The sequence below is a fragment of the Magnolia sinica genome, chromosome 9 (assembly GCF_029962835.1).
Source record: "Magnolia sinica isolate HGM2019 chromosome 9, MsV1, whole genome shotgun sequence".
NCBI lineage: Eukaryota > Viridiplantae > Streptophyta > Magnoliopsida > Magnoliales > Magnoliaceae > Magnolia > Magnolia sinica.
This window is the reverse complement of record NC_080581.1, coordinates 82,117,918-82,143,021: the sequence shown is the minus strand read 5'-3', so window position 1 is coordinate 82,143,021 and position 25,104 is coordinate 82,117,918. Positions and strand designations below refer to the sequence as shown.

The 25,104-nt window shown below is 40.5% G+C and overlaps 1 protein-coding gene across 1 annotated transcript; it reads left to right on the top strand.

Moving 5' to 3' along the window:
* The first annotated feature begins 1,085 nt into the window (after positions 1 to 1,085).
* LOC131255871 (26S rRNA (cytosine-C(5))-methyltransferase NOP2B) lies at positions 1,086 to 24,421 on the top strand. Its single transcript, XM_058256772.1, has 17 exons — positions 1,086 to 1,443; positions 2,567 to 2,733; positions 2,821 to 2,884; positions 2,985 to 3,118; positions 3,668 to 3,751; positions 5,198 to 5,272; positions 5,357 to 5,428; positions 5,583 to 5,656; positions 7,094 to 7,146; positions 7,798 to 7,907; positions 11,960 to 12,028; positions 12,137 to 12,211; positions 12,826 to 12,918; positions 12,994 to 13,073; positions 13,158 to 13,257; positions 22,811 to 23,181; positions 24,015 to 24,421. The coding sequence occupies exons 1-17, from the start codon at positions 1,167 to 1,169 to the stop codon at positions 24,070 to 24,072; spliced, it is 1,956 nt and encodes a 651-aa protein (XP_058112755.1). The 5' UTR covers positions 1,086 to 1,166; the 3' UTR covers positions 24,073 to 24,421.
* Positions 24,422 to 25,104: the final 683 nt, after the last annotated feature.

The window sequence follows — 25,104 nt, the reverse complement described above, 5'->3', positions numbered from 1 at the left end:
CGGAGTAGATAAAACACATACATCACGGTGGCCCCCACAGAAACCACGTCAGGACCATCCGGCTCTATCTAGGTCACGGGGGTAGTACCAATCAGCGCCCCTCTGCTTACTCGCTTTCCAAGCCAAACCCAATCCCTCATCTTCCCAACTGCGGCGCACACCGCTCCTCTCTCTATCTTCCAAGCTCTGACTCTCTCATCTTCCATCGCCTCCAGCTAAACCGCCCCGAATCTGACGCTATTATCGCCTTACAACGACCCTTAAACAGGTCCGCCTCTTTCTATCTCTCTCCATCAGAGAAACACTCAGGCTCAAGCTGGGCTTGTACAGAGCTTTGTCCGGCCCTAACCCGGCCTGTTGACACGCTGAACAGGTTTTGCCGTCTGACCTCGCACGCTGGGCCCACATTTGGAGATTCTCTAAATATCCATCTTATTTTTACTGCCATAAATAAGTTTTTATTTTTATTTTTATTCTGTTCACCTTCATTGATGATCTTAACCCTTGATTTTGGTGCTTAATAAGAGCCATTGAAAATTTTTCTTCTTTGTTATAAGATCTTGTATAGATAGTCATGATTACAAATTTACAATAACCCCTTCAGTTTAATCCATTAGCTGTGGCTCTTACTTTAGCTCATAAATCATATGTTTCACTGAATGGACGGTTCTGATCATTGGACCGTTCGGCAGGTGTGCCCTAGTAAGCTATGTGCGACACACTCGAGTTTGAGTCGCGCCAAAAGCAAAACGAACTCCCAGGGTTCATTTCCGATACGGAGACCTTTTCATCCTCTGGCTGAGTGTGATGGATCATAGGCAGGCCGTTAAAAATTATTGATAAATTACATACATAGCATAGTAATTCAAACTAAACTGTCAAATTAATGGGAATTATCATGTATCCAAAACAAAAAAGGATCTTATTTGGTTTTTTACCAATTAGATTTCTGGATATTTATTGGACGGTCGAAAATGAAAAGAAACATATCTAATGGTCTTGTTTCAAAATACATGTGTCCGCGTATCAGAGGTTTGGACGATGTTTATTTCTAAGTGCCTGCGTGTGAAGCTTCATACACGCCAGAGTATCAAATAATCCCCTCTCTAATAAAGAGAAAAAACCCGCGAGGGTTTTTCTCCTCTCTCTCTCTCTTTGTTGCAGCAATGGCGGCAGCTTCTCTGACGAAGCAGAAAGGAAGAAAAGCACAAAACCCTAAACCTAATCTAAAGAAGAAGCAGAAGAAATCCCTTCTCTCTCCAGAAAAGCCTTCCAAAGACCTCGATCTTCTAGAAGCTTCCCATTCTGAAGATGAATCGGAAGAAACGAAGGAAGGAATCAGCGGCTCTGATTCTGATATCTCTTCCGATGGAAATCCTTTTACCGATGATTTTCTCAGCGGAAGCGAAGAAGAAGAGACGGATGCAGAACCAGTAGAAGACGGTAATTCTCTTCCCTTTTTTTTAAAAAAAAAGAAAGAAGCTTTTTTTCCCCTTTGAAGAGGCATTATACACTTTTCAACAAAGAAAGAGGTATTATATGACTCTAGTTCGTGATTTCAGTCACCCTAACCGTTGACGTGATAAGCCCTGCTGCGGCCTTTGCTGAAAATCTCTAGTTGGAAAGTTCCTAGCCTTCAATTAGGTGGCGGCCAAATAGACGGTTAATATGAAAGCAGGGGAAAAGGGTTGGATTCAGCAGCCAATGGTTTCAGTGATCCGAACCATTGACTCTGTGTGGCTTGCACTGCCGAGAATTTCCTAGGTGGAAAGTTCATAGCCTTCAATTAGGGGGCCACCATATAGACAGTATTAACTGAAAGCACTGCAAAGGCTCGTATTGAGCTGTCAATGGTTCAGTAATTCGAGCCATTGACTGTGGATGGCCTGCATTTCTGAGAATTTCCTAGGTGGGAAATTCATAGCCTTCAATTAGGTGGCCACCAAATAGATGGTTCATACTGAAAGTACCACAAAGGTTTGCTTTGAGCTGTCAATGGTTCAGTGATCCAAACCTTAGACTGTGGATGGCCCATGTTGCCTAGAATCTTCTCGGTGGAAGTTTCTAGCCTCCAATTAGGTGGCCACTAAATAGACAGTTAATACTAAAGGTATGACAAAAGCTCACATTCAGATGATTAACAGGTTGAATCCTAAATCACAGAAAAGTGGGCCAGCATTCTGTACCAATGGGGCCGACCTTTCAGTGACCCAGGCCAATCATTTCTTGGGTCCCACTGTGGAAGGATGATGCTAGCAAGAACTTACCCCATCAGATAGTCACGCCCATCTGATTATTGGAATGAAATTGTGAAGTTATCACAAAAAACTTAGCCCAACTATGTGCTCCAGGGAAGTTCACCAATCAGAAGGCCGGCATTGTTTATGAAGGAGATTTTTGGTTAATCAGACATCGAATGCAAGTGCCGGATGAATGGTCTAGATCACTCAAAGGTGCTCTCCAGTTGTATGGAATGCTAGCCCATTTGGAAATGCTGGTTATTTGGGTGGAATTATATAATGTCTCCTTGAATTTGTTTCTTATGAGTTTTTCTTTCATGTTGTAGAGAAAGATTCGGATTCAAGTTCTGACTCAGATTCAGATGGATCGGATATTGAGAAGAAATCTATTGCAATTGATGAGGAAAAGGCAAGAGAACTAGAAGATGCGGAGGCAGAATTGCAGCTCAATATCAAGGATGAATCGGATGAGTTTAGATTGCCTACAGAAAAGGTACTTCTTCATTAATTCTACACTGAACTTCTAGTTTATTTTGCAGATTGCACTGATGATCTTTAACCTCTTATGATTTTCCTATAGGAGCTTGAAGAAGAGTCACGGCAACCTCCGGATCTTCCAAATCTTCAGCGCAGGATAAAAGAGAGTGCGTTTTTCTCCGTCAATCTTCTGCATTTGCTTTTGCATTTTCTTTCCTTATTATTGTTATTATTTTTCTTTTGCAACTAATTGTTGGGTATTAGCAGTTATCCGAGTGCTATCCAATTTTAAGTCCTTGAGGCAAGAGGGTTCCACAAGGAAGGATTATGTCAAGCAGCTGCAATCGGATTTGGGTTCTTATTACGGATACAATGACTTCCTGATTCAGGCTTTGGTTGAGGTAATGCACAATGCTGCAGTTTTTTTCTTTTTTTTTTTTCATTTGGTCTAGGAATTGGTTCATGTGCAGTTGGTCCAGACTCCGGACCATCTGATCAGCTGGCCAACTCTAGGATTAGGCATACACCAAGATTATTGATGATTTGATGTTCATAATCATCTGATTCATATAAATACTTGGGTGGCCAAAAAGATTTTGGAGCAATAGTTCAAAATGCCCATGGTTAAAATGCTTAGTATCATCCAAGTCACTGCAATTCTCATGCAACAACCCATCCTTTAGGTGGCCTATGAATTGGTTGGTCTAGATCAATGTACGCATGCAACAATTGTGTGCGACACAGGATTGATACCATTAACTAAATGTGACCTGATTTTGTCTGGATTCTTTATTAAATTTTATTTTTTTGATTGCTATCTTTAACCAAATGTTACCTAATTCTTCACTGATTATATATTTCTGGTTGATACCTTTTCCTAATTATATCATTTTCAGCATTGCTATTGATATAATTCGTTTTTTTTAAATTTTTTTTTTTTTTAAATTCAGATGTTTCCAGTTGTAGAGCTTGCAGAACTTATTGAAGCATTTGAAAAGCAACGACCCATTTGCTTGCGAACAAACACTTTGAAGGTGAAAAAGGGTCGCTTTATTCTAAACATATTTTTATTTTTAAAGTTGTGATGGGTTGGGTTGGATCCCATCTCATATGCAGTTTATGTTTTGATTGCAAGCGTTTATGTGACGGTCTGCCAACTTTAGATTCCCAGAAGGCATTGCTCTGGAAATTGTGTAAATACATTCTAAGTCTAGAGAATCAGATGTTGGAATTGATGTGCAGCCATAGTTGTCTTGTCATCTAGGAAACAAATTGATGTCATCCCTGCGTATTTGACACCTGTCGGTGGTCCTAAGGAAAAAATATTAATAGTCGTGGCACACATACGGCTAATGATTGTTTATTTGTCTGCTTGTGTGTGTAGAGGACTGATCACCTAGAAACGGTGGTATTCTACAACCCTTTTCTATGCCTTAGCATTTCAGTTTACATTTTTCCCTTGAAAATCATGTATTTTTAAGGACAAAATGCAGGCAACGATTGCGGATTAATTTAACCTAGTCTAAGTGCAAAAAGATTAACTCACAAGGCTACAATAACATGCTAAGCTAACTTGTAACCATGCCTTTTCCTTTGAGAATCACATGTGTCGGATATCGAGCATGCAGAAGTGGGTCCTGCCATAAGAGCGCATGGTGAAAAAAAAGGTGGATCTACCATAAAGAGCACATGTCGTCAATCTAGGAAAACACTTTATGATTACCTAGAGGCTCATCTGTTGGCTGCCGATGTCATATGGGTGTTGTGGGGAGAAAGGCATGGGAGATGCTTCCGTAATGAGTGCAACGCTCAGGCTTACGACCATAAGGGATGCGCCTTTCATTGAATTGAATTTCAGTGAGGGTCACAGGTGAGGGTTGTGGGGTAAGGGAGGCTGACTTATATGGATGGCTAGCTCGGGATAGAGAATCCCAGTATTCCCCCATCAGAATGTAGCTCACCAAAGGATTGTTCAAGGTTTTGAATTGAATATCCTTTATTTATTTATTTTATTGCTTTCCAAGGCCATATTACGTACCACCCATTTCGGATTTCATCATCAATATTCTTCAGAAATATCCCCTCAATTATTCCTAGGCTGTGGGGAGCCAGTGAAAAATTTCGAAATAATTGATTGATCCAAGGGGAGTTCTTTCAGAAATGATGTTTTTTTTCTCCTTTTGGAAAAGCAAAGCTTCTTGTTGTTGAATGGGGTTCTCGTGTGAAATCCCTTGATAATTGTATTTTTTTTCCTTTTTGTTTGAGCTATAGGTTGCACCATCTCAGCACTCTTTTTTAATAAAATTTTTGTTGCCTTTCAAAAAAAAAAAAAGAAAAGAAAAGAAGAAGACCTCTAACTAGGCACCTGTGCAACTATTCGTGACAGCTATCGCGATAGTTAGGCTTGAAACATGCATTTATTTTATTATATCTTGTAGACTTTCTTTTCTTCATGTCTTTTTTTCCTTGTTATTGTACAGACTCGTAGACGAGATCTAGCTGGTGTTTTGATAAACAGAGGTGTGAATCTAGACCCATTAAGCAAGTGGTCAAAGGTAAAAATTGCCTGAATTTTCATTTAGTTTTTCGTTTGTTGCTGCACACTGAACATTCTAAGTAAAATATATAATCAATGGCAGGTTGGACTGGTTGTGTATGATTCACAAGTGCCCATTGGGGCGACTCCTGAATACATGGCTGGGCACTACATGGTAGCTCTCATTCTATTAATATACATGCCAAGCTTTTATTTAGGGAAGCAGATACTTTTGGCTTAGTGCATGTTTGGATTTTAGTTTGAGCATGGCAATGTTGGATTTATTTAATTTCTTTGCTTATAAAGTTTCTAATTGAATGTGTTCACAGTTACAAAGTGCAAGTTCCTTTTTGCCTGTTATGGCGCTTGCTCCTCAGGAGAAGGACCGAATTGTGGATATGGCGTAAGTACTTTCAGGCCCTTCTTTAAAGATGGAAGTTTGTGCTAGTGATTGTAATTTTGGTAGCTGGTCATGGTCTTGTTTATAACTTTTCTTTTGACTTAATTAGCATAAAATCCAATTCTCATTACTCAATCTTTTTGGTGGTTTTCTATAGCCGTGGAGGTAACCAAGATTAAGAATAAACTGGGGAATGAGTGCAAGCCAGTGTTTTTTTTTTTTTGGCACACTTACAAAAGCAATTAATCTTGTTTTGGCTAGTTTTGAACTTTGGTTTAAAAATCATGTGGAACTACTAACTCCATCAGAAGAATGTCTGAATCTTAAGTCACTTGTCTTTCGACCTCTGAAAATGCTAAAACATTGCAGAAGTGTGATCATACTGGGGTAGAATTTCTTGGTCAGTTGTTAAAAAAAATGATAAAACGGTAATTTTTATTTTCTCCATCCAAGTAGTATTAGAGTTTAAGCGAAGTAGACATTACTTCAAGGGTAGAATATATTCAAATAATATTTCTAGGAGCAGCTTGTGTATGCAAGATGAGGAGACAAATTGATCATCTTTTTATGCATCGCCCATTTCTCAACCTGATTTGGGCAGATATTATGGGCCAATTCCATATAGTTTGGTCATTCCCAGAGTTGGTGAGCTGTTGTTTGCTCGCTTAGCATGGTGTGGGTTGTGGTAAATCCAAGAATATGCTTTGGAGAATGGCTTTGCTCGCCATTTGGTGGGCACTTTGGGAAGAGAGAAATGCTAGGTGCTTTGATAATTCTAAGAAATCTGTGGACGGCACTTCCCAAATGGCTAGATTTTTTATATTATGGACTGGGCTTCTTTTGTTTCTCAATTAAAGGGTTGTAATCTGGATTTTCCTGGGCTATAGTTGGGTTGCTGTCTCGGTGTCCCTTCTGTTGTTGCTTTAGCCTTTCTTTGTTATTGGCTTTGGTTGTAGTTGTTTTCTGCTTTTAATAAAAGATTCATCATCTTTCCAAAAAAGAAAAACAGCTTGTGGTGGAAGGCAATTTCTAGTATTGCTGTATTGTGGGCGCTCCTGAGAAACCATGAACAATGGAGGCAAATTTACCATCTATATATTTCAAATTCATTGCTTGTTCTATTTATTTGTGAGCATAGAGAGGTGAGGGGTGAATATCTTTGCTCAACAAGGAAGATCTAGAATGCCTTTTTGTGTTGGGCATACTCTGCCCCCTGAGTTGCTTTCAGTTTTCTCTCTGCAATCAAGTTGTTGATTGAAAATAAGAAGAAGAAGAAAAAGAAGACAAAAAGCAATCTGTATATGGAGTTACAATTTCCTCTTCTTATGATTTTGCCTTCTTCTTCTGAAAGTTTTTACAACTGAGATTTTCGCCAAAACTGCATCTGCTCATCTGGGCATTTATTTTTCTCTTTCTGATATCATTTTATACTTATTACAGTGCTGCACCTGGTGGTAAAACAACATATATTGCAGCTCTCATGAAGAACAGCGGTATGTCGTAATCTCTAGCTGATTCACATGATTCCCAGCTTCTTAACCAGTTTCTACTTGCTCAAATTTATCCAACATTGCTATTTCTGTTACTCGGAATGGTTAGTTTTTTTACTGACTGCATTATTTTCTTCTTGAGTTTTTCTCCACAATGTTTTGTGGATGTTGGCTTTTGGATCATGTGCCTTTTAGGATATACTTGTCAGAAATCCTCGCAAAATTTATTTACAAAATGTTTCCAGGAGTCTCCATTCTATGCGGGTATATTCCTTCAAAAATGAACAGTATTATGACATTTACTTCTCAAGACGCCTTATATATTTTAACCAATTTTCTAACAGAGATCATAGTCATCATTTTCAACCTTCTATTTATTCTATTCCGCTTATTGCATTTTTATCTGTGTAAGATACAAACTTGATTCATTTGCATGCATGCCCATTGCCCTGATATGTCACAGGATGATATATTTGGGACCCAATTGTCATAATTTTAGTGACTTCAGAGTATGTTGAATTTCCCAGGCATCACTGCTTTTTTCTGTGGATATAGTTGTTTATATTTTCTGAATATTTTTGCATGCCACTTTTCAATTCCAGTCCCATGGTTTTGTTTAATGCTTAATGTCATGCTAATTCATCTTCTCACCAGGAATAATTTATGCAAATGAGATGAAAGAAACTAGACTCAAGTCTCTATCTGCAAATTTGCACCGCATGGGTGTGACAAATACCATCGTGTGTAACTATGATGGAAAGGAGGTCAGTTTTGATTTTAATAGCTTTTGATTTGATCAAGAAGGCCAGCTGTTCATGTAATAAGTATTAGGTTTGCGAAGGGGTTAACCGTTCTTGTTTGTATATTAGCACATCTTTGCCATTGCCTAGATCAATTTTTTTCCCCTTTCCCTTCTATCATTTTCCAATAAAAAATTTTTTAGTCACCAATAAAAAATTATTGGAGAGGGTCCATTCTTTATTGTGCAAGCCTTCTATCCAAGTATCACTCCCTCTTGAACCCTGCTCTAGATTTACAAACCTGCTCCTGTTTCCTGTTTTTACTTGCTAACATTTTGAAATGGATGTTTCCTTGCTCCCACACTAGAATATGTTGCAGTGTGATTGCTTCCCTTCATGCTTAGTGCAAGTATATTTACGTTGTTATCATGTATTAAAAAAAAATATGCTGCTATCAATAAATAAAAATGTAGTGTCTGTAATGGATGGTGATTTTCCCTAATAGATAGAATGTGAGAACTCAGGGGCATTGGCATATCTAAGTTATGAAAATATTTGTCGCTATCCATGCATGGGATCTAGGCTGTTGATATGATGAGACCTATTATGGAGTGGCCATACCCCAAAAATCAGATCAAATATCCAGTGCTATATGGTAGAGAATGTTGGCAGTCACGGAACAACGGGTTCATGAAATAAGTGTAGCTGAAATGAGGATGTTGAGATGGATGAGTTGCACGACCTTCCTTATGGGACAAAATGTTGGGGAGTTAAAAGGAAGAACGTGTTCATCGGATCAATGTTTTCTGTATCGTTATGGCATAATGTATCGTACCCTTGGGATACAAACACATATCAGTCATCGCATGGGCTGTATCTGTTGTATCACATAACGTATTGCTATTGTTGGAAAACATTAGGAAATTGGTTGAATTTTTCAGTGAAACTTCAGATATTGTTAAAAATGACATCAATACACACTCATAAATCAAAATATCACAAAAAACAAGTGCACATAATATGTTTCTTTTGTTTGGGGTCCTAATATATGTTGTTTGATTGAATTGATGCAAGTATATTCAAAGTCAATTCATAGAGTTTGTAAATGTAAGAAGACATGTATGGAAACACAAGCAATATATTCAAAAGCCAAAGTAAAAAAAAACTAGAAAGATACCTTTAAAAATTGTATGTAGCTATGACTCAGACTCGCATAGAGTTGCGCGGTGGCTTAAAATCATCATCTTCATCTCTATGGGGTTGGGCATAGTACTACTGCTCCACAAACCGACAATACTATGCTCGGGTCATAGCAGAATGATATCAATAAAGATACTCTCTAACATACCACTAGTACTTATCCTCTCCAATTTGAAAAAAAAAATTCGAAAATTTTCGAAAATTTCCCAAATTTCTACAAATGAACCCGTCTTCCCCCAAATCCCAAAATTTGAGTGTATGTGATGATGATTTCATCAAGCACTACTAAATACTTTGCAATATTGGCCAATTGACCGCTAATCTAAGTGGAATTTTGAAATTTTTTTTTTAAAAACATTTTTATTATTTTATAATTTAAAAATTATTTTTTTTGAAAAATTCCCAAATTGCCAAGAATCACTAGATTAGGTTACATACATGTTTCATTTTATGTTTGGACATTATGATTGCAACCAATTTGGAAAAAAAAAAGGGGGAATTTTTTAATTTTTCCAATTTTTTTTTGCAAATCAGTCCATCTTCCCCCCAATCCCAAAATTAGAGTGTAAGGGATGATGATTTCATCAAACACTCTTGAATATTCTGACCGCTGATCGAAGTGAAATTTCGAAAATATATTTTTTAACTTTTTAATTAAAAAATATTTTTTGGGAAAATCCTCAAATTTCTAAGAATCACTAGATCAAGTTACATACATGTTTGATTTTGTGTTTGGACGCAAAGATTACAACTGATTTAAGAGAAATTGAGGAAATTTTGATTTTTTCCAATATTCCTCAACTCGGCCCGTCTCCTCCAAATATCAAAATTAAAGCTTCAAATTCGTGATTTTTCATGCAAAACATGAAGAATCATGTATTTGTAACCATTTGACATTGATTTAAGATGATTTATAGAAAAAAGGATCGAAAATCGAAAATGTTTATTGGATTCAAAATAACCCCAAATCAGCTTGAATCTTGATTCCAGCTCAAAATTGGTGTTTTTCTTTGAAGGGATTCACAAGGATGGGTCGAAATCCACAATAGGTCTGTTTATAAGTGGAGAGATCAAGAAAAAGGGGTTTGGATTTACTATATTTTTTTTTCAAATTTTCTGCCCTTCGACCGCGACTTTCTATGCGTTCATGTGAAATCGTTGATACAACGTAGTTTTTGTAGAGGACTGGTTGAGATATCTGCTATTATATCATGCGATATATCCTACGATACAAAATTTTTTACATACTAGTGTGTTTCGTATCGCACAGGTGAGATCGTGATCTATCGTGGGATATATCGGCCGATATCGTCAATATTGAAAACATTGCATAGAATGAGTGTAGCTGAAATGAGAATGTTGAGATGGATGAGTGGCAAAACAATAGAAATGAGAATGTTGAGATGGATAAGTGGCAAAACAATAGAAATGAGTTCCTTCATGGGAACTTGAGTCTAGCACCAACGGGTAATAAAATGAGGGAAAATAGACTTTGATGGTATGGTCATGTGCAACGGAGGCCATGATTTGCTGGTTAGGAGTGACTTGGTACAAGTTGAAGGCTCTAAAAAGGGCAAGGGAAGGCCTAAAAGGACGTGGGTGAGGGCAGTAAGAAAAAGACTTGATGTATTGTCTAATTGAAGTTAAGGCCCTTGGTCGAGTGGAATGGTGGAACATGATATATATAGTCAACCCCAATTAATTGGGATAAGGGTTAGATGACGTTGATGATGATCCACTGGTTTGAGGAGTTTTTCCTTGGGGGCTGTTTGGATGAATGTGTATTCGTGCACTGCACATGCTATCTTGCATTGATAGCATGTATATGGGTCATCAAACACCCTTTTGAACAGAAAAGAGGTAAATGAGTACAAGCTATACAATCAATATGACTCTCGTCCATGGATGGTATATCCTTGCTCAAAAGGTTGGACAGACTACACATGCTAAAAAGGCTTGTATGAGTGCATTCAGGAACATAGTCACATGTGCCAATTGTTCTACATTTGCAACCATCCATTCTTAAGCACCCACTTGTGCCACGTGCTACTGTGTTGCCAACCATCCTGAGCTCCCTACAACTTACACCACTCCATGTCCCAAGTGCTTGACTAATGGGGTACAGTACAGGCAGTCCTGCATTGCATGACCTGCATAGCATATGCAGAACAGCATGTGTGGGACAGCATATGTGGTACACGGCTTCGTGTCCACCCCCCTTAGGATCTATTAATTAGAATTGGATTAAAAAGCTCAGTCATGTGGCATTCAATGGGTGAAAGTTCTCCAATGAGCAGCTAGGATCATTCAATCACTGTGATTTTTGGGGTATGGCCACCCACAATAGTGACCCACCCAACACATGAGCAGTCCTGTGTGTATGGGACTGTGTTGTTGACTCACATTGAGCACCAGATCCTTACCCATATTGTTGTTCTTGTGATAAAGATGGTGTTAGAAACATTCAAGTTTATGTACCATATGCATGTGCAATTGTGCATTTAGCAATTTTTTGAAGATGATCTCACCAACTCCTGGAACCTTTGACTTAAGAGGTTAAGAAACCATCACATGGACCAGCCTTGGCATATTATTGAGCAATTAATCTTTCATATCCTTTGATTTCCACAACTTCTGTCATGAATCCTGACATATGGAGTACGACTCATTTAGCTGACCTCAACTAGTTGGGATAAGGCTTAGATGGTGGTGGTGGTGGTGGTGGTGGTGATGATGATGTTTTGATTCGTTTAGTTAACCAAAATATTGTTGGAATTGGCTTGACTCATTCTAGCGCTTCTGAATCGCATGATGTTGGAATGTCATAGTACAACAATTTCGGCAAAAACTTATGGCATGTGGTCTTCTGGTTTCAGCTGCCCAAGATTTTGGGGCTAAATTCTGTTGATAGAGTTTTGTTGGATGCTCCCTGTAGTGGGACTGGGGTAAGTAAACCGGATCTTGTCCCATCACCTTCATAGTCTCCCTGCTCACACACTTTCCTTTATGAACTACCTTGTGGAAAAACTAGATGAGAATTATTTGTTTTGCAGGTTATATCTAAAGATGAATCAGTTAAAACCTCTAAAAGTGCTCAAGATATACAGAACTGTGCTTTTCTACAAAAGGTATGATTCACTTTTCCTAGCAGGTGTAGTTTCTTTCTGTACTAAGGGTTACATGGATAGTCTTACAAACTGAGGGCCAGCAGGATGCACCCCATATTGTGGATAGGACAGCCTGTCTACTGCTCAAATTCCATTCTCACTTTGGGAGGCTTATTGAGTTGCCTCTTTCCATCTGCATTTGAGGGAAGCAGCCTTTCTTTCCCACTATGAAAATGTGGGGATGCATAGATGCTTCATTTGCGTTCTGGGGTGCATCCAACTGCCCCAAAGTCCACATTTTTACAGTATATAAATTTCATGAAGCTTTGCTTGTTAAGTGCGCCTTTAATGGTACTCAAGCAACATTTTGATCATTTATCATTTACTATTGCCAAATGCATGTTCCAAAATGAACCTTGTGGCATTTGTAGCAGTAAGTAGAGACTGGTAAGAATAAGTGCCGTGTGAACAAATCTAATCTGAGTTCATCTACGAGTCAAAAACAGTGGAATTGAAACATTATCTCACACTCTTCCCCCACATATTTTCATCTCCATTCAGCATTTGTCAGAGTTTTTGTTTGCAATTTCAATGTCAGCAGGACCCATTTAAAGGTACATCCATTTTCCTTGCAGCAACTGATTCTTGCAGCAATTGACATGGTGGATGCAAATTCAAAATCTGGAGGATACATAGTCTACTCTACTTGCTCCATAATGATTCCAGAGGTTTTGTATCACATGCAGGTTCTTCTTAGGGCTATTAAAGTCGATTACTGAAAAGCTATGCTGTGACATCTGCAGAACGAAGCTGTTATAGACTACGCGCTCAAAAAGAGAGATGTACAAGTTGTTCCATGTGGACTGGATTTTGGTCGCCCAGGGTATGTTCTGGTCATGCATAAGTTCTGTACTTCTATCATCGCTATCCTTCTGTTTACATCGCTAAAGGTAATTTGTTTTGCCAGGTTTATACGCTTTAGGGAGCACCGGTTTCATCCCTCACTAGAGAAAACAAGGCGTTTTTATCCTCATGTTCACAACATGGATGGATTTTTTGTGGCCAAGGTATCTCTCTATACTAAAAGAACGATATCCTTGGAAAAGGAAGGAAAAAGAAAGAAAGAAAGAAAGAAAAATGAAAAGACAAGAAAAGAGAAGCAACAACAGTTTTTCCTGCTGTGATGTTGTGATCAGATGCTTTCTCTTTTTCCTGCGATATGATGTTTGAACAAGTTAAATTTCTGCAATGACTGTGTGTGGGCATCCCTGGCTACTTTTTTTTTTTTTTTGCAAGGACTGATTATATTAAAAGGCCAAGAAGGCACAAAAACAGAAAAAACAACAGATAGAACAGAAAACCAAAGAAGAAGAGAACGAAAAGGGCCTGAGATGGGCCAGTGAAAGGAGGAAAAATTACAAGGGCAGGGTTGGAATTCCAGGCCCAAACCCAACCGTCTTTAAGTTAAGCCCGAAGCCCATACCCTAACAAGATGGAGAACATTACAAAGAACCCAACTATCAGAACACTTGGCGTTGTTAAAATGACAATTATTTCTTTCCAACCAAATGGACAACATAGTTGCAAGCAGAGCCAGACTAAGTCTCTTTTTTCCGAGCTTTCCACCACCTCCAACCTGCCAGCCTCGAATGAGTATGGAAACAACCAGGAAATTTCCGCATGAGGCAAGATCCCATTCCAGACTCTGTTGGAGAAGGGGCAATGTAGGAGAGGGTGGGCTACCAATTCTGCATCTTGCATATAGAGGAGGCAAATGTTCGGAAGGTAGAGCCCCCTCTTTATGGAGATTATCTATTGTGAGAATACGGCTCCTACTAGCAAGCCAAGCAAAGGCAACGACTTTCAGGGGAGCCCCGAATGACTAGAGAGGACCAGTGCAGCTAGGAGAGGCCGAGTCCCTAGGGGGGAGGGGACTTTGAAGAAAGACTTGACCGAGAAGATTCTAGACTTCCCAACATACCAGGATATGGAGTCAGCGACATGAGGTTGTAAAGCATAGTTTTGCAAAGAGGAAAGGAGCTCTAATAACTCATCAAATTCCTCATCTAATCATGGCATTCAAAATTGGTCACGTACGGTCATAACCATTACGCGTTACGGGGTCGAAATAGCCGTAACGGCCGTTATAGAAAAACTGGCCGTAACGGTCGTTAACAGCTGCTTAACTGTCGCGTAACGGCCCCATAACGGTCCAATAACAGTTTTTTCAAAAAATAAAAAAGGGTCGTAATGGTTGTTATGGCCCGTATCATAACGGTAACAGTGGTGGCCGTTACGGCCACCGTTACCGTTTTGGAATACCTTGCATCTGATAGGTTCCTCCTAAAGGGAGGAGTCCACACACCACCCTGACTAGAGAAGGAATAACAATCTGAAACCATGATCTGCTTGTTGGGGCTCAATCTGGCAAGGATTGGGAAGGAGGCAATCAGAGGAAGGTTCCCACACCAAGGGTCAGACCATAACCTGATCCTTTTTCTATTATCCACTAGGAAAGAGGTGTTCTTGAAGATTGAGATAAACACCTCATCAATCTCGTTCCAAAGAAAAGAAGACTTGTAAAGGGAAGGTTTTTTTTGTCCACCACCCTCCCAGCTCCACACCATATTTGGTTGAAACAACTGATTTCCACAGGCAGACTTCCTCAGAAATAAAATGCCAAATCCACTTACCTAATAGAGCTGAATTAACAACTTCCAAACCTTTGATGCCAACCCCTCCCTCAGAAAGCGGCTTACAAACATCTTCCCACTTAAGGAGAGGAAACTTCATGGAGGGGGAGCCTCCTTGCCACAAGAAGTTCCTCCTAAGCTTGTCAATCTCGAGGATAACAGATTTGGGACATCGGGAAAGGGACATAAAATACAAGGGAAGATTAGAGAGGGAATGTTTGATTGTGGTGACTCTACCACCAAGATACAAGAGATGCTCTTCTAAGGCATGGATCTTCTTTCCATTCCCTCCAACACCCTATCCTAAAGGTGTAAGGAAGGTTTGCCTAAACACAAGGGCAACCCAAGGTAAGTGGAAAAAAAGGTCCCCACTTTACAACCAAAGGTAGAGGCAAAACCCCGCACTTCCTATAAATCCATGTGGATACCGAGAAGCTCACTCTTAAAATGGTTGACTTTTTGCCCAAAAACTACTTCAAACTAGCATAGAGACATGCCAAGGCATATAATCAATGGATCAAAAGGTTCGCAGAAGATGAGATTATCATCAGCAAACTGCAGGTGGTTGATCTTATAGTAGAAATTTTCCACTGCAAAGCCTCGAAACAAGCCAATGCTTTGCCCTCTAGCCAACATTCTACCAAGAGCCTCGGAGACTATAATGAATAGAAAAGGGGACAAGGGATTCCCCCATCTTAAACCTCTAGTTGCCTTGAAGAATCTGAAGGGGGAGCTGCTAATGAAAATCAGGAACTTAGCCGAAGAGGTACACCCTTTAATCCAACACCTCTAGGTTTCCCCAAAACCCATCCTAAGAAGCATATAATAATATATAAAAAAGTTCCAATTCACATGATCATATGCCTTTTCATGTCCAACTTATAGAGAATGCCCTTTTTATTAGCCCGATGGCATGAATTAATACACTCATGAGCAAGCGGGGCACTGTCAAGGATTTGTCTCCCGATCATAAATGCACTCTGGGAAGAGGAAATCACCTCATGAAGAACAGTCCTAACTCTGGAGCTAAGGATTTTAACCAGAATTTTGTAGCAACTACCAATTAGGCTGATTGGCCGAAAATCTTTTAAGCTCTCAACACCTTGAACCTTAGGGACCAGGGTTATGAGTGAGCAGCCCATCTTAGATGGTATACAACCAGAGGCAAAGAACTCCTGATAAAACTCCTAATGAAAGCAAATAAGTCTTGGTTCACTAATTCCCAAAATGACTAGAAGAAGGTGAGGGGAAACCCATTAGGACCAAGAGCTTTATCTCTCGTCAGATCAAAGGCTGCTTTCTTGACCTCCTCCAGGAGGAAGGAACTCTCAAGAGATGCCCTATCCTCAGCAAAGATTTGGGAAAGGGGAGGCCATCAATAAGAGGTCTTTCATAGCCCTTATCATGAAGGAGATGGGTATAATAATTAACAACTGCAGAAGAGATAGAGTCCTTATCAGAAAGAAGAAGTCTACTAATAGTGAAGAGATAGCAACGCACCTTGCTCTAGCGCTAACAACCCCATGGAAGTGTTTTTCTTTTTTTACTTTGAGATATAACAATAAATTTTTTTTTTGAAAAGCACGCCAAAAGGCTAGAAAAGAATACAAACTAAAAGATCATCCACCAAGAATACCCTAAGGAAAAACAACTAGACTGCATTTACATAGAGTACCCATCCTGAAACAAGATTCTTAATTCTGTCAATAGCCTCCTCGAGGGATACTGCAAAATTGCAAAAACAACAAGCATTTGTAGCTCCCCAGATGACCCACAAGATAGCCATAATGTAAAGCCTCAACCAAGCTTTCTCAGATTTTCTGCAACCTCCATCACCATGCCTAGCCCAAAGAAGATCCTCTACAACTTTTGGCATCACCCACTTGATAGAAAAAAGGCCGAAGACATGATTCCAAATTTTCGTAACAAATGGGCAATGGATAAAAAGATGATCAATTGATTTTGCATCTTACATGCACACACAACTAATGATATTTTTTTAAGGTTGGCGATGGTGAGGACTTTCTTCCTTTCCACTGACTAAACAAACACTAGCACGCGGGGAGGGGCACCATACAACCAATGGTGGAAAGGATGAGGAAGATCACGAGAGGGGTTTGGCCCAGAAATCAACCCCAAAGGTGACTGAACCGAGAACTTTCTAGACGGATGGGCCGACCAAAGGATCAAATTTGAGTCTTGACTTGAAGGCACCACATTTTGAATACACTCGAACATACCCACAAAATCATCCGCTTTTGCATCCGTTAAATTCCTTTGGCAAGGAGGTTCCAGAAAATGGACCCACTGCAAAGAGATCCGCGACAGATATGAATCAATCAGTAACAATGCGAGCTAGCCCGGGGAACCTTTCTTGGAGAGGTGTGTTTTCCGCACTACAGATCGACCCAAAATCTGATATGATGACCATGACCAAGGGAAAACACAGTCCCTTTTTGCACGAGATTCTCAATTGTCAAAATTGCTCTCTTAGTTGAAGAGACTTTACATAAAGAGGACCTTCGGACGAACCACTCACCAAATTGCGTGTCATACTTACTCATAATAAGCTCTCCCTATAATCTTCCCAATTCAAAAATCAAACATCCGAATCCACTTACTGAGAAGCTAAATATTCATTAATTCCAAGCTGTTAACGCTTGCACCCCCCATCTTGGTCGGAATACAAACCTCCCATCTAAGGTGAAACTTTCGACCCACCATGTTGCCTTTCCAAAAGAAATTCCTTCCATCCTTTCTAATCTCTGCAAGATTGATTTCAGGCATTTGAACATGGACAAGAAGAAGATTGACATGTTTGCGAAAGTTGTCTTAATGAGGGTTAAGCGGCGTCCATAGGAGAGATATCAAGACTTGAAAGTTCCACCACCTTACCTCACAAATGCTTGGGGGGCTTTACCAATTCAGAGCGAAAGGCCCAAATATGTCGTCAGGAAGTCCCCAATCTTGCACCCTAAAGAGCTAATGAGCTGGAGAAGAGAGAAGCTATTGATATGAATGCCAACATTTCTAACTTAGCGACATTTATCTTCAGACCCGAAACAGCCTCAACACAAATGTTTATCTTCCGCAAATTATCCACCAATGTGAAGTTTGCATCGCAAAAGAGAAGTGTCATTTGCATACTGAAGATGAGAGAAGGAAACACTATGATTAGCAACTTTGAACCCACTAAACAGACCAGTATCTTTCCCCTTTTTAAGCATCTTACTAAATGCTTCCCCAATAGCCACGAATAAATATGGAGACAAAGGGCCCCCCTGCCTTAAACCCTTGGATGCCTTGAAGAACCCATTAGGAGATCCGTTGATCAAATACTGAGGAGGTGGACCTCATACAAGTCTGCATCCACCCTCTCCATTTTTGGCCACACTCCAATCTGAGAAGCATATAATTTAGAAACGCCCAATCGACATAGTTGTTAGTTTTTTCAATATTTAATTTGCACATAATACCAGTCTTCCCATCCTTGTATCTTGAGTCAATACACTCGTGAGCTATAAGAGTGCTATCTAAGATCCGTCTCCTCGCAATGAATGCTCTCTGATTCTCAAAAATAACCTTGCCAAGGGCGTTCCTCAATCTCACCGCCAACACCTTGGCCAAAATCCTATAAGGCTCTCCTATCAGGCTAATGGGTCTAAACTCTAAAGTCTTTTAACTGTTCATCCCCCTTAACTTTAGGGATTGGAGCAATAAAGTTGCCCCAAGCTCGCTCGATAGCCAACCACACTCATAAATTCTAATAAAAAATCCATAACGTTGTTCTTCAGGAGAGGCAAAAAATTATGAAAGAATAGCATAGAAATCCATTGGGTCCCGGCAACTTATCACTGCACAAAATCTAAAGCATCTTTTACTTCTTCGGAGATTCCTGCTTCGAGAAACGTGGCATCCTCCGTTGACAGACATTGGAAGTAAAGATTATCTAGGTGTGGTCTCTCCTAGTGATCAACATAGAGCAAGTCCTTGCAAAATTGTACTATTGCATTGGAAATTTGCTTCTTGTCCGACGTACGTTCTTCATTTACCACCAAATTGGAGATCCTATTGGTTTGAGCTTGAGCATTGGCAAAGCTTTGGTAAAACCACGTTTTTTTGTCCCTTGTTTGAGCCAAACCACCCTCGATCTCTAATGCCATCCGATCTCCTCTTCTTCAGCCCGGTTTGCATAGTTCAGCTAGAGAGTTGCCCTCTATATATCTGTCGAAGATAGATTTCCACTCTTTGAATAGTTCAGCTAGAGAGATGCCCTCCACTACATTTGTCGAAGATAGATTTCCACTCTCCTCCATAATGTTTAGTTCATGGATTTCTTCCAACATTTTATGAAACTCCACCGCTTCGAATCCCGAGAGTTTCCTTCTTCCAAATATTTATCTTTGCTTTCAAAAGATTAAGTTTCCTGGCAATCTTGAACCCCACATATACTTCCACATGGAAGGAGTTCCACCATTTTGTGACCGACTGTTTGAATCCCTCTATCTCGTGCCAGGCAACCTCGAACCTGAAAGGTTTTGGGCCCCCAGTTAACTGCAGTTATGTCCAAAATTATTGGGTAATGATCTGAAACAATCACCTTCCTTGACTAGACGACCCTAGATCTTCGATGCCATTTTAACTCCTCTTCTTCGACACTAGCATATATATGAAAAAGGGATTCAAATTGTTGTGCTTAAGATTCGACTCAAATCATAAATCGTAGAATTTTGACAATACCACTGCTTTAGCTTGTTCGTCAACATCTACATTTTCTTGAAAAGAACAAAGCCCAATTTACCTTGAACAACAAAATCTGACCACCAACCGCTGACTAGGTCAAAGAAACCCTCCACCTCGAGCCAAGCTAGCTCAAACTTAAATGGTTTTGGACCCTTGTTAATTTCATCCACCTCAAGCAAGATCGGGCAGTGGTAAGAGATCAATTTGGGGAGGCCTTTCTAGTGAGCTAGGGAGAACTTTTAGATCCACCCTAGGGATCTAGAAACCTATCTAACAATGACATGAACGGGAAAGCATGACCAGCAGACCAAGTGAAATTCACACCTCCAAAAGAAAATCGATAAGGCTGTGGTTTCGGATCCAATTGGAGAAACCCCTCATACTAGTCGACACTCTAGTCCCATTGAGTTTCTCATGGATGAATCACGCCACATTGAAGTCCCCCCTAATGCACCACAAAAGCATCCATCTATCCCAGACTAAAGATAGTTCCATCTAGATGGAATCACATAATTGGGGGCAAGCGCCATAAACTCCTGAGAAAACCCAACAAAAACTCAAGGCGACTCTACTAAAACTTAGTTCACTAAGAAAATACCTAACCGGTTGTCTTCCTTACTCCACATAGCCAAGTCCCAGAGAATTAAGATACCTACTAAAGAGTCAGAGGCATCAAGGGCTTCCCACTAAATACCTTTCCTACCCCGACTGGAGCAAATGATCTTCTTATTGACAGCTTGAAGATTGGTTTCCTAAAGAAAAATCAGCCGAACTTTCGATTTGGAGCAAATCTCCATAACAATGGATCACTTCTGGGGGCAACCCAACCCTTGAACGTTCTAAGACAAGATCTTCATGGGGATACCTGTCTTCCCTTTCTCCCTTGTCTCTCTACACGCGGTATGGCCTTGTCCACCCCTTCTCTAGTAATCCCCAGATTCTATAGCTCTCTAGTCCTCTAGTAGGGGATATCCCATCAGGACCTCCTTGTATGATCCCACTAAGGTTAGGCCCCCAGTCACAGGGACCAATGCAGAGTCGTGATGAATGTCAGATTTCGGCTGAGGGAGAAGTCCCTTTCCGAACCTCTTCTTCTTACCCTCCCCCCTCCTAAAGTTAGGCGCTGGGAGGTTAAGCTTCACTTACTCCTAACCACCAACTGGCTTGCCCAAGGTACAAGGTTTTTTTTGCCTTGACCGTCCACTTAGTGAGCCATTTAAAGCAGCAAAAAATGGGCTACCTCAACCCTAATAGCTAAACCACTGAAGCTCTTACCGTTTAAGGCTCCAATCGTGGTAGGGAGGTCAGCCTCCTCAAATCTGAGAAATGCAAACCCCCTTGTAGCAATTGACCCTTTGATCCTAGGAATAGAGACATCCGTCACTCTCCCTTAGTGGCCGAACACCCTTGCGAAGTTCATCTCATTCCATTCTCTTGAAAACCTATCCACAAACAAAGCAGGTGAGTCCCAAGGGTTAGGATCCAGGGCAGAGGGTTGATGGCGGTGTTTCCCCTTTCCTTCTTGACACCAACCACCATCATCGGGAGTCAGGGCTGTAGCCTCCCCATGCAGAGAATGAGGAACCGGAGGGGAGCTTGAGACACCCTCTGCAGAGGCCCCGCTCTCTGCATACTTCATCGACCAGGGCCCCCCATCTTCACCATACCTAGAGGCTAAGACCTGGCAGTTCTCTTCAGGACCTTGAAGCAAAACGGTCTCCTAACGGCCAGAGGGTCCTGCATGTTCTCCGTTTTGGAGATTCATCCACCATACATTGTTTCCTGCTTCTCTCTCTGCCACCACCATGCCAGATCCATTCGGGCCGTGAAGGAGAATCCTTTCTCCTGCACAGATTTGATCCTCCATTGAGAGCCATTCATCTTTCCCTACTCGCTCGCGAAAAGCGGTCGCGGGATTCATGGAATCAGATGATGCCTAAAATGGCTTTGAACTCCATCAAACCAGATAGAATACTCAGTCACATTCTGATGACAATGCTGGCACAAACAGTGTTCAGCAGAAATGGAATGTGTGTTATTTTTGTATCCCTGGCGTTAAAGCATAATTCTAGACTGATATACTATTCAAAGAAAAATAAAAAAATAAAAAAAAATCTAGACTGCTGTGTGGTACAATCAGGATTTCTTCCAAACACGTCCAAATGAAGGGTCAAAGGGGCCCTCACATGATCATGTAAGTGGGCTCGGCATAGGCATGCAGGTGGACTGTTTTGTGTTATAGTAGTTGCTTTATATTTTTCTATTTAAAGACATCCTCAGTTATAGGCATGTCTCTAGTGGCTATAAGTGAGGGCATGTGTGTTCAATTTCATTGGGGCTTCTTTTGTTTCAAACTTATAAAAGGCTCTCTCTTTATATGTGTATTACTATTATGATTTTGAGAATAAAAATTGCAGGCTGATCTCTCTTAAGTCTTAAGAGAAGCATCAGTATAAAACTCCTATTCCCTTTCCTCTGAAGAATAACTTTGGTCTGACCATAGTAGACAAAAAGTTCTGTTTGTGGACAAGACCATCGATCTTGTGGGACGCCTCTTGAGTATGCATCAAAATCTGGTGGGAGGGAGGGCTTCTCCTCATGATAAGTGAAGAAATACTTCTCTGAGGAATTGCTTAGCAAACAGCTAATTATCAGAGATTCAATTCTTCTCAGGACAAGTGAAAAGAATTGATTCTAGAGGTGTTACCAGAGAGGGGGACTCGAAGAACACTAGCTAATTAGTAGGGTTGTAGGGTTGGACTTCATCTATAAAAGCTTATCCACTTGTCCCTTAGCTTCTCCCTCCCTCCAAATGAAAGGTGCATATGGTGCCCCATGTGGGTTCATTTTCAGTCAACCAAATGAAATGTGTATATGGTAGTAGGTCCACACACCTGTATGGCACATATTTACATGTGCAGATATGTAGTTCTCTGTATATTTGGGGCCATGCACATCCATGCACCTATTGACAAGTGCAGATATGTAATTCTCTGTACATTTGGAGCCATGTGTCTAGATCACAACGGATTTTCACAATTCTTTATGTTTAATAAAGTTTCTCGTTTTCTTATCATTTTTTTAGATATTTAGAAACATATATTTCTCCCAACATGTGGATGTTGTTTGAAAATCTTAGTGTATAACCTCTGATGGATTGGATTATTGACCTTGCTTCCTGCAGTTGAAGAAGATGAGCAATACCAAGCCACCACCGAAACCATCCAACTCATCGGAAAAGGTGGTGGAACAGACAGATGCTCCTGATAGTGGAAGTGACATGGAACAGAGCCTTCCAGAAGGAAGATCTCAACAGCCTAAACGTCCTAGTGATAGAACAAAGAAGGCAAACGGTAGTTTGAAGACTGGCATGCAAGAAAATGGAATGGAATTATCTCCTTCCAAAGTGAAGAAATCGAAGAAAAGGAAGTTCCCATCAAAGAATGCAGACAGTAGTTCGAAGACTGGCATGCAGGAAAATGGAACGGAAGCATCCAAAGCCAGGGAAAGGAAGAAAAGGAAATTCCCATCAAGGGAGGAAATCGCAAAAGCCAGGTAAGTCCCACTGATATGATAGGGTATTTAATGGGTCAAATCCTTGCACCACTATTTTTTTAGAAAGAGGATCAATCCGGTGAAATCTTGGGTGACCCCACATTGTAACCAACCTGATCTTCACAATAGATGGGCTCGGTCCCCCGTCTTTGGAACCGTTCAGCCCATTGGGCCTATCATAGGTGGGTGTGCAAATCTCACCTATTGGGTGCTCCTTTCAATCTGGTTTGGGGCTGGTCCCTTGAAAGAAGGGCCATGATGGCTCCCACCCCCTTTCTCAGCCCATCTGTCAGAAGGCTAGGAAAAGACCAAAATGCCCAGAGTTTGGAACTTTTCACCGCACTGGGCCCATTGTAGATGAGTCGAAGGTGCAAAAGTTGCATCAATTTGGTGAGCCTAACTGTGCGGTCAATTCAGAGAATGGGGCGTGCTTCAGTGGTTCCAGTGCCATCATAAGCTTATGGTGGTACCTCGCATAGATGTATTCATGCTGTCCAACCCATCTATCAGCAATGTCACCTCAGAAATTTTCTAGAACCTGCCCGATTCAGAACTAAGGTGGGCCAGAGCAAAGGTAATGAGCTGTGAGGGAACGTCCACCCTCGAACTTCACAGGGCCCACCTGAGTTGCAAAATAGCATTCATTTTGTCCCGACTCTTCATCTGGACTGGCCATTCTTTCTCAAGGCCAAAATGCCCCAAAACTCTCTCCCAGTGGTCATTGAAAAGACCAAAATGCCCTCGATATTTTACAAAAACTGCTGTGAATGATTTTGAAGACCTGTGGTTGTTATGTTAAACTGACTATAGCAACTGTTGCTTTCTCTTTGCAGAGAAGAGAAGAGGAAAGCCTTGAGAGGGAAGAAAGGCTCCCATGGCAAGAAACCATAAAAAGGAAATGAAATCGACTACCCAATGAGTTATTGTAATGACAACGGTTGATAAATTTTGTTTGGCCGCAAGGCATTGGCAATTCGCTTGTGTGGGAGTAAGCCAAAGTTGCCATGGCAATATGGATCTGGAAACAGGCACGTTTGCATCCAGTGATCAAATGAATGCACGGCCCACTTGCTAGATCTTCACCTTCAAATGTGTTTTTGTCACCAAATTGCCTAATTATATGCTTGCAAGAAGGGTGGGGAATTTCGTTGCCCTCAGTACTAATGGTAAAATTTTGTTTTGTTTTTCTTTTTACACCTAATTTTGCTGTGCAACCAATGATAGAGCAGTTTATGTTTTTTTAGAGATGCTGCTATCTTGATCGTAGAAATGGTTTGGATTGCTGATTTTGGATATCCATGTTGATGTTGGCCCTAGAGTGGAATCCATGATTCAAGATTTGCTATGGTGGGAAGACTAGCCATTTGATTTGTCATCTACATGTTCATGGCTAGTGCAGAAAAGGGAGTTATTTGATACTCTGGCAGTGTATGATGCTTGAGATGTGCAGGCACTCAAAAATTGTAGCACATGGAATGCATTGATTCAAATTAAATTGCCTGTTTGGGAGATTGGAAAGTGTGTGTGGAAAGTACTGCCAAGAATATTACATTTTCTCCTAATTGAGAGTTCACATTTTTTTTTTTTGTCGAACACAATTTCCAAGAACGTATTTTCATAGAAAAAGTTCCAAAAAAAATCTCTTCCCTATTTTTTGGTCTCTCAATTTTCTTCTTATAAAATAACTTTTAGAGATAATGTCACTTTCCCCTTTTATTTTCTAACTGCTCCCAAATAAGCTTGACTAGGTTCAGTCACGAGTTCAAATGAAGACGGACCTTGGCTTGGTCCAGGGTTTTAGCTAGGTCAACATGAACCAGACCCAAATCTGAAATGGGCTTGGTCGTCTCATGAATGACTTGGTAAGGTTCGAGGATAACTAGAATTCTAGATCTGCTCCTTCCATGCTTTGGCGAGCACAGT

Bases quoted from the DNA above. Each gene is read 5' to 3' on its own strand.
- LOC131255871 (XM_058256772.1), top strand. From the start codon at position 1,167: ATGGCGGCAGCTTCTCTGACGAAGCAGAAAGGAAGAAAAGCACAAAAC. The intron at 12,029-12,136 runs GTAAGTAAACCG...TTTGTTTTGCAG, and splicing joins CTCCCTGTAGTGGGACTGGG to GTTATATCTAAAGATGAATC. The intron at 23,182-24,014 runs GTAAGTCCCACT...TTCTCTTTGCAG, and splicing joins GAGGAAATCGCAAAAGCCAG to AGAAGAGAAGAGGAAAGCCT.